This window comes from Chlamydomonas reinhardtii, chromosome 12, assembly GCF_000002595.2.
Source record: "Chlamydomonas reinhardtii strain CC-503 cw92 mt+ chromosome 12, whole genome shotgun sequence".
Taxonomy (NCBI): Eukaryota; Viridiplantae; Chlorophyta; class Chlorophyceae; order Chlamydomonadales; family Chlamydomonadaceae; genus Chlamydomonas; species Chlamydomonas reinhardtii.
In genome coordinates, this window is record NC_057015.1 from 4,738,399 (window position 1) to 4,752,686 (window position 14,288).

Genomic DNA, 14,288 nt, shown 5'->3' on the forward strand with positions numbered 1-14,288 from the left:
ACGCGGACACTGGCCTCAGCAGTTCTGGACGACGCCCCGCGCGGTTTCCCCTCCACGCCCCTCCCGCACAGACCACCGCTGACCGCGTCGGGGAGTGTTACGCCGCGCTAGAGCGCAAGGCGCAACTATACGAGAAACTAGGTAGGCGCTGCGACTGCTGCAGCCGTGCGCCGTGAACAATGCCACACGGCACCACTGCCATCCCTACCCCGCCATTCCACCACGGCCACGTTGCACACCCCTCGCCGTCGATGTATGCGGACTCGCACAGGCTGTCCAGCTCGCCATCTTCCACACGGCTACCATATGCCTGTACAAACTCCCTCGACCCTTTGCCAGCCCTATCTACCCATTGATCGCTGTGCTTCTGCTCGACCGCTGTTCCGCTGCTGTTGCTGCTGCTGCTGCTACTGCTGCTGCTGCCGCAGCTCGCGGCGAGTTGGACGACGAGGGCGAGCAGTACGAGGTGGACTTCCTGCGCAAGGGCGGGGCGGCGGAGGAGGAGGCGGGTGGAGGCGAGGGCCGGCGCGGCGGCGACCTGGTGGACACCATGCTGCAGGCAGTGTCGGGGACAGGTGAGGCGGGGGCGGATGGGGGCAAGGAGTCCACGGGCCTTGTAGTCGGACTGCCCGAGCCGCCACCCTGACGGAGAGGGTCAACAAGTGTGTGCTGCGGCTGACCTGTCGGCAGAGCGTGTTGCTGCTGTTCGGCGCTCGGCCCGCTGGATCTCACCACCCTCAGCCCCCGCCGCTGCTCGGCTGCAACCATTGAGGCAGGACAGCAAGGGTTTAGGCAGGGTAGTATGGACTGAGGCAGGGTAATGCGGACTGGGCAAGGCAACCACCCGACACATAGCGTGTCCCGGTCTATTGTATTCTTCTCTTGTGCGGAGACCGCACGTCTGAACCGCTCCTACTCCGCGCTGCACTTGCGCTCCTGACCACCTCCTGGCCACCTGTCGGCATGCGGCCCCGCACACAGGCGGCATGATGACTGCGGACATGGCGCGGGAACGGGAGCGGCGCGACTGGGAGCGGGACCAGCAGCGCATCATGGCGGACGAGGAGGCGGAGGAGCGGAGGCGGAAGCAGAAAGAGGTGCGTCCAACACAAGCGGAGGTCGGGGACCAATGGCACCATTGTTGTATGCTGTTTAACCCGGGTTACCCTATGCCGGCGATGCTGCCTGTGAGCAGTTGATAAGCAGTGCCTAACCTGCGGTGGCACGTCGTCGCATGCGGTTTGCACAGGCGCTGCTTTGGCTTGTGGGGGCTGTCGGTGGAGGCGCTGCTGCCCGAGGTGACGGTGCCGGTGCCTGAGGTCCTGCGCAGCCGCAGCGAGTGGTGCACCACCTACCTGGATGAGGACATGCGGGTGGGGCGCGGCAGCGGCGGCGCGCTGTTCCTGTTCCGGCGCGGCGGCGCGGACGACGTCACCGAGGCGGCGGGCGCCATGGGCGGCAGCCTGGGTGCGGGCTCCGGCATGGGCATGGGCTTGGGCGTGGGCTTGGGCGCGGTGGCTGCGGATGCCCGCGCGCCGGTGATGCGGCCGCTGTGAGGCGCGTGGGAGGAGGGGCGGGTGGCAGGAGGGAAGTGGAGCCTGGCGGCCGGCGCCGCGGGTGTGTAGCGGTGTGCCCGTGTGTGTGCGGGTGCGTGTACGTGTACGTGTACGTGTACGTGTACGTGTACGTGTACGTGTACGTGTACGTGTACGTGTACGTGTACGTGTACGTGTACGTGTGTGTGTGTGTGTGTGTGTGTGTGTGTGTGTGTGTACATGTGTGTGTGTACATGTGTGTGTACATGTGTGTGTACATGTGTGTGTACATGTGTGTACCTGTGTGTACATGTGTGTACATGTGTGTGTGTGTGTGTGTGTTGAGGTGGGCATGGTGTGGCTGTGTGGGCGAGGAGGAGCACAGCGCTTCCATCCGGCACTTGTGAGACATGTCACAATTTATCATCATTTTATCGCGGCAGGCAGTCCTATGCATGAGCAATTCATGGCGGTGCGCATGGCGTGGAATGGAGTGAATTGATGTTGTCAGGGGGCTGGTTGCAATGGCCGATACCGGTACCTGTGGTCCTGTGCGTCTCTGCGTGTCCTGTACAGTGTATTCCCCCAAATGGATAGGGAGGGCATGGTTGCAGGCCTGGCCAGATCAGGTGTCTGGGTTTTATCCCTCGCCTGCGTGTGCGTGCTTGTATCTAACTGTACCACTTCAATTAGGTCAAGGTTACCTGGCCCCTGTAGAGACGTGGAGGCTCAGACAATAAGACAATTGGTCTTAGCTCAATGCAAACAGTGCAAAGATTGATTACATTTGCTGAGTCTGCTTGTGGACAGAGAGATGTGCGGTGTGAGGACTGTCGGCAGGAGCATTGATAGTATGACAGTGGAGCGTGAAGAGGGAGAGGGACGGAGGGAGGCTGCGTGGTGCTGGCAGAGGGACGGAGGACGAGGTGGGCACCATGCGGCCTTTGCAATGCATTCAAAGCTTCGCCCAAAGCCTTAACTTATCAGGATACCGTATTGCTTGAAGCAGGAGTGCCGTCGCTGGTCACGCAACTTAAGAGAACTGCAGGGAAACAAGCATCGAACCGGGGGTCGTGATGGAGGCATAGATTTTGCTCTTGCGGCTCCTCGGGCGCCTGGTACACAGGGACACTTTATCAGTGCACGATAGCTATAAGACGAAACAATATGGTGGTTTGCCTCGGTGCAGAGAACAGCAGTGCTGACAACTGAGCGCTCCCAATTGTTGCCTTCTCTCCTACTGGAACTATGACCGAGCCAAGCACCAGTGGCAAGCGCCATAGAGAGGATGAAGGTGTTGGAAACCTCGGCTGGCTGGCGAGCAGCGGTATGCTGCCTCGCAAGCGGCAAGACATTTCGGGAGTCGGCAATGCGAGCATTATGGAGCTACAAGCACAACTTTATCGCACGCAAGAAAATGTGAAATTGAAAGCAAGTGGCGTCGAGGTCCCCGACCGGCGAACTTCGGGGTTCAACGTCGCATCGCTTATGCAGCGACGAAACACGGGCGTGGAAGAGCGCGATCGACGGGACAAGCTTGAAGTCAAGGTGAGGCGGGGTCTGGGAGTCCGCAAATGCGACGTAGGGGCGGTGCTACGCTTGACGCGGACACTGGCCTCAGCAGTTCTGGACGACGCCCCGCGCGGTTTCCCCTCCACGCCCCTCCCGCACAGACCACCGCTGACCGCGTCGGGGAGTGTTACGCCGCGCTAGAGCGCAAGGCGCAACTATACGAGAAACTAGGTAGGCGCTGCGACTGCTGCAGCCGTGCGCCGTGAACAATGCCACACGGCACCACTGCCATCCCTACCCCGCCATTCCACCACGGCCACGTTGCACACCCCTCGCCGTCGATGTATGCGGACTCGCACAGGCTGTCCAGCTCGCCATCTTCCACACGGCTACCATATGCCTGTACAAACTCCCTCGACCCTTTGCCAGCCCTATCTACCCATTGATCGCTGTGCTTCTGCTCGACCGCTGTTCCGCTGCTGTTGCTGCTGCTGCTGCTACTGCTGCTGCTGCCGCAGCTCGCGGCGAGTTGGACGACGAGGGCGAGCAGTACGAGGTGGACTTCCTGCGCAAGGGCGGGGCGGCGGAGGAGGAGGCGGGTGGAGGCGAGGGCCGGCGCGGCGGCGACCTGGTGGACACCATGCTGCAGGCAGTGTCGGGGACAGGTGAGGCGGGGGCGGATGGGGGCAAGGAGTCCACGGGCCTTGTAGTCGGACTGCCCGAGCCGCCACCCTGACGGAGAGGGTCAACAAGTGTGTGCTGCGGCTGACCTGTCGGCAGAGCGTGTTGCTGCTGTTCGGCGCTCGGCCCGCGGGATCTCACCACCCTCAGCCCCCGCCGCTGCTCGGCTGCAACCATTGAGGCAGGACAGCAAGGGTTTAGGCAGGGTAGTATGGACTGAGGCAGGGTAATGCGGACTGGGCAAGGCAACCACCCGACACATAGCGTGTCCCGGTCTATTGTATTCTTCTCTTGTGCGGAGACCGCACGTCTGAACCGCTCCTACTCCGCGCTGCACTTGCGCTCCTGACCACCTCCTGGCCACCTGTCGGCATGCGGCCCCGCACACAGGCGGCATGATGACTGCGGACATGGCGCGGGAACGGGAGCGGCGCGACTGGGAGCGGGACCAGCAGCGCATCATGGCGGACGAGGAGGCGGAGGAGCGGAGGCGGAAGCAGAAAGAGGTGCGTCCAACACAAGCGGAGGTCGGGGACCAATGGCACCATTGTTGTATGCTGTTTAACCCGGGTTACCCTATGCCGGCGATGCTGCCTGTGAGCAGTTGATAAGCAGTGCCTAACCTGCGGTGGCACGTCGTCGCATGCGGTTTGCACAGGCGCTGCTTTGGCTGGGCGAGCAAACGCGCGAGGAGCGGCAGCGCGCCGAAGCGGTCAAGGTGCGCAAGGAGGAGGCGGTGCGCTCCAAGCGCGAGGAGCTCAAAGCCAAGTTCCTCCGGGATCAGGTGGCCAAGAAGCTGGCGGGCGCAGGCGCGAAGGCGGTCGGCGGAAAGAAGTCATGAGGAGGCGGGTGGAGGGGCGTGTGGTGCGGCGCTGCTGTAAGACGGTGACGGGAGACCTGGCCATGGCGGCAGCGGAGGAGCACGCCAGCGAGGTTTTCCGCGTAATGGTTGCAGTAGACGAGCTGTGCATCATGTACGCTTGCGGCTGCCTTTGACCTGCCTGCTCTGAAGCTCAGGGGCAGGTCTCGGTCTCTGGTGCCGGACAGGAGGCGCCGTGCCGGCATGCCGGGTGTGCACCTGGCGGTGGGTCTACTTCACTCTTCCCTCATACCTGCACGCCTCCAATTTTACCAGTGTGTACACGAGTATGTGAAAAGGAGAGCCCAAAGGCTGGGTAATCACTGGGGACCGATGTCACCATCGCGGGCGGGAGTGCAAATTCTCAGAGCCCGCAGTCTCTCTTATTTTAGCCGCCCTGAGAGCCAGGGCAACCATACCGTTTAGCCTGCACTAGGCGGGGCAACAAGGATGCGGTCGCTGAAGCAAATCCTGCGCATCGGCGAGGCTAGCTCGCTCGGTCTGCGCGCGTTCGGCAGCGCTGCCAAGGATGTAGTGGCTACTGATGCCAACCCTTTCCTGCGCTTCAGCAACCCCCGCCCCAGCCCCATCGACCACACGCCCCTGCTGAGCACGCTTCCGGAGACCCGGGTGGGTGCAGCGCGGAGCAGCCGGAGTTGCAGCCTAAGCATTTGAGAGTATGCATGCTGTGCATGGAAACAAAGGCCGGCGAGATGGAGCTTACCCCTCGTTGGTGATGTGTCTTCACTGATGGCAGATAACCACGCTGCCCAACGGCCTGCGCGTGGCCACCGAGGCTATCCCGTTTGCGGAGACCACCACGCTCGGCATCTGGATCAACAGCGGCAGCCGCTTTGAGACTGATGCCAACAATGGCGTCGCTCACTTCTTGGAGCACATTCTCTTCAAGGGCACCAAGGCAGGTTGGGGCAGGGCTCTGAATTTGCAGTTTTCAGCGCAGCATGCCAACATGCTACGTCATTACGCCTGCAGAACCGCTCGGTGAAGGAGCTGGAGGTCGAGGTGGAGAACATGGGCGGCCAGCTGAATGCCTACACGGGCCGTGAGCAGACCTGCTACTATGCTAAGGTCATGGGCAAGGACGTGGGCAAGGCGGTCAACATCCTGTCCGATATCCTGCTGAACTCCAACCTGGATGCCCGCGCCATCGACAAGGAGCGCGACGTGATTCTGCGCGAGATGGAGGAGGTGCGTGTTACACAGGGTCTTGAAGAGAGGCGTATCACGGGGTGGGAAGCGGCCGTGCGGGCAGGTACGGGGGACGGGAGCGGAGAGAGCGGGGCGGGGTGGGGTGGGGCAACAGCCCTGTTGCCGCAGCCCGCCCCTCATGGCCTGCCCCAGCGCCCAGACCCGCCCATGCAGCCAGCGCGTCTGCACGCGCATGGGGCAGGCGAGTGCCACCTGACGCCGCCCTCCCTGCAAACCTCTTGCAGGTCAACAAGCAGACCTCGGAGCTGGTGTTCGACCACCTGCACGCCACCGCGTTCCAGTACAGCCCGCTGGGCCGCACCATCCTGGGCCCCGTGGAGAACATCAAGTCCATCAACCGCGACCAGCTGGTTGAGTACATGAAGACCCACTACCGCGGCCCCCGCATGGTGCGTGGATGGAGGCCTGCATGTGGCTGACGCATGCGGCAGCAGCAGGATGAGCCTTGCAGCAGCGCAGCGGAGCGGAGCCGGACGCACGGAGGCGTGAGGCAGCAGCGCAGCGGCATGGGCGAACGCAGCAGCAGGAGGCAGCTGGAGGGAGGGGCACCAGCGAGGGGGCCAGTCGAAAGAGGGCGGGATGGTGACGGCTGCAGGCCGACACCACGGTGCAGGCGCAGGCAGGGGAGGGAGGCTTCATGCAACGATGGTGAAATGCAGCAAGACCAGGCCGGTCCATCTGGCAGCGGCAGCAAGCACCGTCTGAATCAGCCGACGGGAGCATGAAAGCCGGGGAGGGGAGGGGCGCGCCAGGACGGATCTGTACCGTCATGCGCAGGAAGGGACATAACGGGACATGTATGTTTGCCGCGGTGCAGGTGCTGGCCGCTGCCGGTGCCGTCAACCACGACGAGCTGGTGAAGCTGGCGTCGGATGCGTTCGGCTCGGTGCCGGATGAGGACGCCGCCACCTCGGTCCGCTCGCTGCTGGTCAAGGTGAGTCGGACCAGCGTGGAGGAATGGGGCCAGAAGGAGCACGATAATTGGGCAAGAGCACAGGGTACCGCAATCAGGAAAGCTCTTGTGAGGTTGGGTGAGGCACCACAAAACGTCTTGGGGCGCTTGGAGGCCACGTCAGTGGGGCGTAGGCTGTCTACTAAGCAAGTCTTCATGCATTGTGTCCTGGCCATGCGCGCCGCCCCGCAGGAGCCCTCGCGCTTCACCGGCTCGTACGTGCACGACCGCTTCCCTGACGCCTCGGAGTGCTGCATGGCCGTGGCGTTCAAGGGTGCCTCATGGACCGACCCCGACTCCATCCCCCTGATGGTCATGCAGACCATGCTGGGTGGGTGCAGCGGCGCGAGGCGGGAAGGGGCCACGGCTGCAGCGGGGGGGGGGCATACAAGGGCATAGAGAGGGCAGAGACCTCGCCGAACCAAGAGCGTGGAAACAACCGGACATTGTTAAATAGGATGTCTCAGCTCTTCTTGACAAATGACGCTCCTGTATGTGGGTTAACGCAGGCGGCTGGGACAAGAACTCGACCGTGGGCAAGCACAGCAGCAGCGCGCTGGTGCAGACCGTGGCCACGGAGGGCCTGGCGGACGCCTTCATGGCCTTCAACACCAATTACCACGACACCGGCCTGTTCGGCGTGTACGGCGTCACCGACCGCGACCGCTCCGAGGACTTCGCCTACGCCATCATGTCCAACCTGACGCGCATGTGCTTCGAGGTCCGCGACGCCGACGTGGCGCGCGCCAAGAACCAGCTCAAAGCCAGCCTGATGTTCTTCCAGGACTCCACGCACCGTGAGTAGCGAACCGGGGCTACAGCGAGCCAGGGCTGGGTGTGTAACATGGCCTGTTTTTGTTGCCTGGCTCTCTCCACTGCTCGGAGCCCTACGCTCTGTCGTGGCAATTCGGACCTCACGGTTGCTGTCGGCATTGCCTTGTTTCCTCGCGCAGACGTGGCCGAGTCCATCGGCCGCGAGCTGCTGGTGTACGGTCGCCGCATCCCCAAGGCGGAGATGTTCGCACGCATCGACGCCGTGGACGCCAACGCCATCCGCGCCGTGGCCGACCGCTTCATCTACGACCAGGACATGGCCGTGGCCTCCGCCGGCGACGTGCAGTTCGTGCCCGACTACAACTGGTTCCGCCGCCGGTCCTACTGGCTGCGCTACTAAGCAAATCGCACCAGCAGGTGGTGTCGCTGAGCTGCCGAGACTGCTATCCAGACTCTGGCCAGTGCCTGAGGTTGGCGGCAGCGGCGTGAGGCGGAGCGTGGGGCCGCCACTGGAGCAGTGGCAGCGGTGCCGGCCGCCTGGCGCGTGGAGCTGCAGTGCGTAGTAGAGTGTGGAACCCGGAGTGCGAGCTGCAGCAGCGGGAGCTGGCTAGAGGTCGCTCGTCGGGAGGTACGGGGGTGCAGAGCTTATCCTGGACATGCTGAGGAGGAGCGTGTGGCGGCTGAAGGCGAGGGCGCTGTCATGCGCGCGGGGAGAGTGGAGGACAGTTGAGCAATGGCCTCTGTATGCCAGTTGCTGGTCTGCTCCGACCTGAGTATAGATTGAGAGGGCAGAGCGAAGCCTGGAATGGCGTTAGGGCCATGCAGCAGAGGGGATGCGGAAGGCGCCTAGGGCAGCAGGTCGATGGCGGAGCATCCCGGAGCTCGAGCCCTGTAGGTGGAAGGGCAGATTTACGGTAGGTGATAAACTCGCGTAGGCAGTGAGCTTAACAACTTCATGACTGACGGTATCATAGGTAGGGAGGTGCAAGATGCAAGCGGCGAAGATGCCGTTGTTGATGGGTGTGGTACGGCGTGTAAGTGCGCCGCGTGGATGCCTGGACCCCCCCCCCTCCGTTGAAGAGTCATAAAACTTCAGTCTAAAAGTTTATCTGCTAAACTCAAATAATCCTTGCATTGCAGTGATAGAAACCACGTGTAGTAGTCTGGCCAAGACAGCAACCAAGGCGACGGCGGGAAACCATCGGGCATGCGACGATAGTTTGAGCGAGTTTGGGCAATGCCAGGACGCGGCCAGCGCCATGAGCTAGGTGGAGTACCTGTTATTGTGGTGGAGAACGTTCAGGTGCGTTTGGAAGCCTGGGTCAACCTATTCACGGAATTGCGGCAGGCGACGGGAGCAAAGCCGACTCCTTTTGCGAGCTTGCTGAGCCTGAGACGTATCTGTTGCAGGATTATCGAGACTGTGTGCCATACTATGTGAATAAGGACGATGTGTGCCTGGAGCTTGGGTGCGCTCAAGGGTGCACGACGGCGGTGCTAGCCGAGCACGCTAAGGAGGTGGGCACCGACTTGAGCTGCACGGCGCGGGACGACAGGGCCGGGACCATCAGTCCAAAACTGATGTTGTGCCATGGAGAAGCGGGAAAAGGGCGGGGGCTGCCAGGGGGGAAAGCAGGGCGGGCGGCGGGCACTGGCGGGCATCCGGGGCAGCGGGGGCAGCCACCTCCACTCCCCTCATGCCCCCAGGTCGTGGGCGTGGACAAGTCCGCCTTCAACTTCAAGGTGGCTGAGGGCCGCTACAAGCACATAGAGTTCCATGAGATTGCGGCCGAGGACATCTCAGGTGGGCGCCAAGGGGACGGCGGCGGGCCTGATGTGAATGGGCCTTGTGTCCGAAGGGAGGCGTTTGTGGACGCGGGGGCACTCACCTCCCGACTACAGTCCCAAAGCAACTGGGGGTCTTGCACTCTTGCGCGTGGCCCCTGTGCAAATATTTGGCACTGGGCGCGTGGCACACACGTGCGTTGTTGGTTTTTGGTCCTTCCTTTCCCTCTGCAGCGCTGCTGCGGCTGGGCAAGCGCTTCACAAAGGTCTTCCTGGACATCAGCGGCTCCCAGCCCGTGGGTGAGAGTGGTGGGCAGGCAAAGGTGGCATACCGGTATGGGTGATGGGGTCACATCGGGAGGAGGGCGGTTGACGAATGTTTGGCAACCCATTGTGCCTGCGCGCGGATATCACCAGGCACGGGCACGTCCAGGGGAAGGTAAGAGAAGGGATGTGGTACAGCCCCGCGCAACCGTGCATCAATCGTGGGAACGGCGCACCAATGGCATCGGCTTTTGCCACCACGTCAAGACATCTCCTACCTCGCCCTTTACCACCCGCCACAGGCCCACTGGCTGCGCTGATAGAGAAGTACGAGCGCGCCTTCCCCGACGTGACGCTGTTCGTGGTGAAGGCGTACCGGCTCAAGAAGCTGGTGGGGCTGAGCACGGTATTCCCGGAGGAGGTGCTGGGCACCACACGCAACCCCAGCACCGCATTCATGATCAAGGCGGCGGCGGGGGCAGGCGGCGAAGGCGGGGGCGGCGTGAGCGGGGGCGTGAATGGTGTGAACGGTGTGCACGGGGGCTTGGGAGCAGGGAGGAACGGGAGGAGCAGCGCTGGTGGGAGACGACGCAGCGGGCTGGGCGGTTTGCTGCGGCGGCATGGGGGTGGCATGGCGGTGGCGCTGGCGGCGTTTGGGGCGGGGCTGGTGGTGGGGCGGGCCAGCTCGCGGCGGTAGGTTACAGAAGCCGGAGCGGGCTCCGTGTGTCTGTCGACGTAACGTCATGACTCCGTACCGCACAACTTAGGGCTAGCTATGCAGCTATGTGCGGTGGGATGTGTCTTATTCCAATGACCCGCAGCATGACAACAACATTCTCTCATTCGTTAAAGATTCCACCAGGCACATGCGCCCTGATGGCGCCGCGCAACTCGCGTTACCCGCTGTAACTGTCCGTGCCGCCGCTTCACCCTCTCTCCTTTCGAGTCCTTTCCATCAATCCATGCCAAGCCAGCTTCATTGCATCCTATAGAGTCGTGCCACCAGTCCCGTAGCTGCAGCAGTCCGATCAATCCATGCGCCGAGTCCAATCATACGCCTCGGCTGCTAGCACCTAATCCTCTCGCGTGGCCCAGCCGCCTGAAGAATGAACCCTACCACCGCGTCGCGTCGCATTGCGGCCAGGCCCGCCTCCCCTGCGCAAAAACATCCATGAACGCTGCAAGTCCTGTGAACACAAAAAGCGCTGAGCAGCGCAGCGCTGGCGCCCAGCAGCTCCCTTCCTCTGCAGCCCCTCCGCTCCGCCCCTCCGCCTCAGCCCTGGCTCCAGCAGTAGCTGCCGCCCCGCGGCACATGCACATGCACAATCCCACACACAACGCAGGGGCATTGTCCTAACACTGCCACCAAACCAAAAGCCGCTCTACAGCTCGATCTCCTGCTGCAGCTTGAGGTAGGGGTTCTCGTTGTTGGGTCGGAATTTGACGGCCGTCCACACGTAGAAGGCCAGCGTGACCAGCTCCTCCACCATGGCCGCCACCCAGCTGTACTCGTACTGCATGGTGCTGCGCAGCAGGTACACCACGATGCGCGTGACGTAGATGTACACCACCACCATGACGTAGAACTGGCGGAACAGCGTCAGCTTCTCCAGGTTGCGCGCGGCCTTGCCGTCGGTCTGGCTGGCCTCGCGCAGGTGCTTGATGGACCAGACGATGGGGAACAGGATGGCGCAGCAGCAGATGATGTCCACCAGGTGGAACACGTCGCGCCAGGTGAACCAGTCCTTGACGCTGGGGCTCTCCTCGTCCGTGATCACGATGGCGATGTTGGCAAACACCTGTGGGGGCAGTACGGAGGCAGGGAGGCAGGCAGGCAGGCAGGGAGGTGACGGGACGGGAGGAGGCGGGGGAGGGACACATGTCAAATACGGTACTCCAGTCTCCCCGTTTTTCCACCGCCAGTATCACCACCACCACCACCACCCTCCCTTCCCTCCCCCGCTGACCTGCAGCGGGATGACGATCATGATGATGCGCGCCTCCTTCTCGCCCAGGAACGGCTTCATGTAGCTCCAGCCCGTGCCGATCAGCACAATCACCGTGAAGAACAGCACGCCGCGGAAGAAGGTGAACACGTAGTAGGCGATGTTCCATCCGTCGGCGGAGCCGGTGCGCTCGATGTAGAAGACCATGAGGGCCTGGGAAAGCAGCGTGAGCGCCTTGAACACGCCCAGCCCGAACATGAGGTAGTGGATCTTGTGAACCAGGCTCTTGTTGCGGTAGCAGTAGACGACCCAGGCGACCGTGCACAGCGTGAACAGCGCAAACATGGCCTGGGTGGAGAGGGACGGGGGGGAGGGGAACCAGGGAGGGGAGGGAGGGGCGAGAGGGGGGGACGGCGGTTGGAGAAGGTAGTAGTGGCAGTGCGGTTGTGAACGGCGCGGCATGGGGGGCGATGGGCGGGCATCGTTTACACGACCGGCGCGGCCTATGGGGCAAGAGCGAGAGGGGTGGTGCTTCCTGATGGGATGAGCCCATGGCCGGTGGACGAGGTATGTCCAGAGGGCTGCTGGGGTCGACACACCCTTCGCCAACGCAGCGCTGCATAGAGCACTGGCCACTGCGTAACCGACCGGGTGGCGCCTTCCCATGTCGCGCATGTGCACAACAAGTGCTGTTTGGGCCCTGGACCCCCCCCCCCCCTGGCTCCTGCTCCAGCGCGCCGGCCACAGGTGTGGACCGCGAAGTAGGCCAAGCGCTTGCATGCAGCTGCCTTCCAAACCGTCGCCACAAGACTCCGCGGTCGCACCAGATAACGGTCAAACCGGCCACTGGTACGCATAGCACCCCACGGACAGCGCTGACAACAGCGGTAGCTACCTCGTCAGCCTGCGTACAGCCCGCGGTTTGGAAACCCAAGGTGCCCTGACACGCACCCGCGCCATCCCCCCACACTCACCCAGTAGACCGCGTCCAGGCTGGTGTCACCCACGGACAGGTAGTCTTTGCGTCCGTAGGTGTCCACGTTGTACATCTCAATCACGGAGCTAAAGGAGATGGGGGTGTCCACCTCGCAGTTGGCGAAATACAGGTAAAAGAGTCCGCCATTCTGCACGACGAAGTGGAAGGTAAAGCTCTCCAGCTTGCCCAGGATGACATTCTGGACTGACGAGTCCTTGAACGTGAACAGGTTGTTCACGTCGTTCAGAATGCATTTGCTCGAGTCGGTGAGGTCCTGCTCGAGCGCTGCGTCCGCCTCCACTGGTGATAGGAAGAAGCCAAAGTTCTCCCAGTTGCTAACGTCCTCCTGGCTCCCGTGCAGGCGATAGAGCCCAATATCCCGAATGGTGATGTCCAACTTGCCGCCCTCCGCGAAGCCGAAGGCTTCCGTCAGGGGAATCAGCGGTCGGTCATCCTTATCGACTACACTGTGGTGGATTTTGGCGTGCGCCCCTAGCGCAAGCACCAGAAGGAGCAACAGGCCCAGCGACCGCGCCATTTGCGATCCTTGAGGCAACAGGTATTCGAAAACTGTGGCCAGGTGAGAGTTTTGAGTGTGAGTTGAGCTATCCAATTGATAAAGTTTCGCTTCAACCGCAGTGCCCTGACAGCGGCTGAATGGGTACACGAACCCCAGCTAGCTTCCTGTGGCCCTCAAGACCGCAGTGATTCTCCCCGAGCCCTGGCATGCAGGATACAACCACCTGAGGCACCCAGGGCGCTTTCAACAGTCACAGCAGCGCCATGCTGGGAGCCGGCGGGCCATGAAACGGACGCCACCGCAACGGCGAACACGAGCCCATCTTGCTGAATGCCCGTACTGCAACTGACGCTGCGGCTGTGGGCTGTGCCCGTTGTCCACACACCACACAACACACCCCGCGCCGCTGTGCGGGCGGCTGGACGGCCCCAAGGCGCCAGGTCCAAGCTCCCCTGCGCCCCAGGCCGATGCATGCAAGCGCCTGGGATCGACGCACGGCTTGCGCGGTGCGTCTCCACTACTGCCGGGTGCGATGGGACTGATGGGACGCCGCCTCGCCGAGCACTTGTCAGCGCTACAAAGCTTTGTATGCCTGTGGCTGTCTAGAATGTCTGGTACTTATTTGGATGCTCATGCGCGTGTGGTGCCAGTGCCAGCACTCAGCGGGCCACGCGTGTGTCGGCCCCTCAGGTCACGCGCTCCACGTGTCCATCACCGCATGCCGCATACGGGCCAGCGGGCCCCATCCCCCTCAGGGCTCAGGCCACACGCCCCCGCGCGCACGTACATCGCATCACGTCGCTGGCGGAAGCGGATGCGCGGAGGCAGAGGCCCGGGCGGCATGTGCCGTTGCATTTGTCATGGCGACGCCGCCTGCTCCTCACCGCGAGCGACGTCAGGCGGCGCCCCAAGCCGGGAGTAACGCGTGTGTTTGGCGCCCCAAGCCGGCGTGGTGAGTCTGACGAGGGGACAGCGGGGGGCGGGGTATCGGTGGGGTCGCGCGGCGTGCGTGCGACCCACGGGTGGTGTCGGGGCAACGGGCCCAGGGTGTCGGGGCGGGGGTCAGCCGCAGCTGCCCGCAACCCGCAACAGAAGCTGGCCAAATGTGCTGTCCGGCGGAACACAGCCCGCTGCATTGGCCTGCCTCCACACAATGCACCGGGGTAGCGGCGCCGTCCGACTGCCGCGCGCGGGCCGAGGGGGGTGAGGCGACGGGCCCTCGGGCAGGGATTTGCTGCCGGATCCCCGCGGCGC

General features: G+C 63.0%; 5 protein-coding genes across 5 annotated transcripts; 4 read left to right on the forward strand and 1 right to left on the reverse strand.

The window, feature by feature from the left end:
- Nucleotides 1–2,478, forward strand: CHLRE_12g523816v5 (uncharacterized protein). Its single transcript, XM_043068420.1, has 4 exons — nucleotides 1–141; nucleotides 429–575; nucleotides 982–1,081; nucleotides 1,250–2,478. Exons 2-4 carry the CDS (start codon nucleotides 551–553, stop codon nucleotides 1,554–1,556), a joined length of 432 nt encoding a protein of 143 aa, XP_042918515.1. The 5' UTR covers nucleotides 1–141; nucleotides 429–550; the 3' UTR covers nucleotides 1,557–2,478.
- A 48-nt stretch (nucleotides 2,479–2,526) lies between these two features.
- Nucleotides 2,527–4,915, forward strand: CHLRE_12g523832v5 (uncharacterized protein). Its single transcript, XM_043068421.1, has 5 exons — nucleotides 2,527–3,083; nucleotides 3,209–3,278; nucleotides 3,566–3,712; nucleotides 4,119–4,234; nucleotides 4,387–4,915. Exons 1-5 carry the CDS (start codon nucleotides 3,024–3,026, stop codon nucleotides 4,567–4,569), a joined length of 576 nt encoding a protein of 191 aa, XP_042918516.1. The 5' UTR covers nucleotides 2,527–3,023; the 3' UTR covers nucleotides 4,570–4,915.
- Nucleotides 4,916–4,986: 71 nt separating this feature from the next.
- Nucleotides 4,987–8,637, forward strand: CHLRE_12g523850v5 (uncharacterized protein). The gene is made up of 8 exons (XM_001696969.2): nucleotides 4,987–5,217; nucleotides 5,345–5,506; nucleotides 5,581–5,796; nucleotides 6,042–6,206; nucleotides 6,635–6,751; nucleotides 6,962–7,100; nucleotides 7,279–7,566; nucleotides 7,723–8,637. Exons 1-8 carry the CDS (start codon nucleotides 5,038–5,040, stop codon nucleotides 7,941–7,943), a joined length of 1,488 nt encoding a protein of 495 aa, XP_001697021.1. The 5' UTR covers nucleotides 4,987–5,037; the 3' UTR covers nucleotides 7,944–8,637.
- Nucleotides 8,638–8,686: 49 nt separating this feature from the next.
- CHLRE_12g523900v5 (uncharacterized protein) lies at nucleotides 8,687–10,258 on the forward strand. The gene is made up of 5 exons (XM_043068422.1): nucleotides 8,687–8,846; nucleotides 8,954–9,061; nucleotides 9,251–9,347; nucleotides 9,563–9,628; nucleotides 9,746–10,258. The coding sequence occupies exons 1-5, from the start codon at nucleotides 8,781–8,783 to the stop codon at nucleotides 9,769–9,771; spliced, it is 363 nt and encodes a 120-aa protein (XP_042918517.1). The 5' UTR covers nucleotides 8,687–8,780; the 3' UTR covers nucleotides 9,772–10,258.
- Nucleotides 10,259–10,278: 20 nt separating this feature from the next.
- CHLRE_12g523950v5 (uncharacterized protein) lies at nucleotides 10,279–13,136 on the reverse strand. The gene is made up of 3 exons (XM_043068423.1): nucleotides 12,513–13,136; nucleotides 11,560–11,886; nucleotides 10,279–11,391 (listed from the first exon to the last, which is right to left on the reverse strand). Exons 1-3 carry the CDS (start codon nucleotides 13,050–13,052, stop codon nucleotides 10,975–10,977), a joined length of 1,284 nt encoding a protein of 427 aa, XP_042918518.1. The 5' UTR covers nucleotides 13,053–13,136; the 3' UTR covers nucleotides 10,279–10,974.
- Between the last annotated feature and the right edge of the window lie 1,152 nt (nucleotides 13,137–14,288).

Bases quoted from the DNA above. Each gene is read 5' to 3' on its own strand.
- CHLRE_12g523900v5 (XM_043068422.1), top strand. From the start codon at position 8,781: ATGCCAGGACGCGGCCAGCGCCATGAGCTAGGTGGAGTACCTGTTATT. The intron at 8,847-8,953 runs GTGCGTTTGGAA...TATCTGTTGCAG, and splicing joins TTGTGGTGGAGAACGTTCAG to GATTATCGAGACTGTGTGCC. The intron at 9,062-9,250 runs GTGGGCACCGAC...TCATGCCCCCAG, and splicing joins TAGCCGAGCACGCTAAGGAG to GTCGTGGGCGTGGACAAGTC.
- CHLRE_12g523950v5 (XM_043068423.1), bottom strand. From the start codon at position 13,052: ATGGCGCGGTCGCTGGGCCTGTTGCTCCTTCTGGTGCTTGCGCTAGGG. The intron at 11,887-12,512 runs GTGAGTGTGGGG...CTCTCCACCCAG, and splicing joins GCCTGGACGCGGTCTACTGG to GCCATGTTTGCGCTGTTCAC. The intron at 11,392-11,559 runs GTCAGCGGGGGA...CTGCCCCCACAG, and splicing joins TGATCGTCATCCCGCTGCAG to GTGTTTGCCAACATCGCCAT.
- CHLRE_12g523816v5 (XM_043068420.1), top strand. From the start codon at position 551: ATGCTGCAGGCAGTGTCGGGGACAG. The intron at 576-981 runs GTGAGGCGGGGG...CCCCGCACACAG, and splicing joins GCAGGCAGTGTCGGGGACAG to GCGGCATGATGACTGCGGAC. The intron at 1,082-1,249 runs GCGGAAGCAGAA...CGGTTTGCACAG, and splicing joins GAGGAGGCGGAGGAGCGGAG to GCGCTGCTTTGGCTTGTGGG.
- CHLRE_12g523850v5 (XM_001696969.2), top strand. From the start codon at position 5,038: ATGCGGTCGCTGAAGCAAATCCTGCGCATCGGCGAGGCTAGCTCGCTC. The intron at 5,797-6,041 runs GTGCGTGTTACA...AACCTCTTGCAG, and splicing joins TTCTGCGCGAGATGGAGGAG to GTCAACAAGCAGACCTCGGA. The intron at 7,567-7,722 runs GTGAGTAGCGAA...TTCCTCGCGCAG, and splicing joins CTTCCAGGACTCCACGCACC to ACGTGGCCGAGTCCATCGGC.
- CHLRE_12g523832v5 (XM_043068421.1), top strand. From the start codon at position 3,024: ATGCAGCGACGAAACACGGGCGTGGAAGAGCGCGATCGACGGGACAAG. The intron at 3,084-3,208 runs GTGAGGCGGGGT...CCTCCCGCACAG, and splicing joins GGGACAAGCTTGAAGTCAAG to ACCACCGCTGACCGCGTCGG. The intron at 3,279-3,565 runs GTAGGCGCTGCG...CTGCTGCCGCAG, and splicing joins GCAACTATACGAGAAACTAG to CTCGCGGCGAGTTGGACGAC.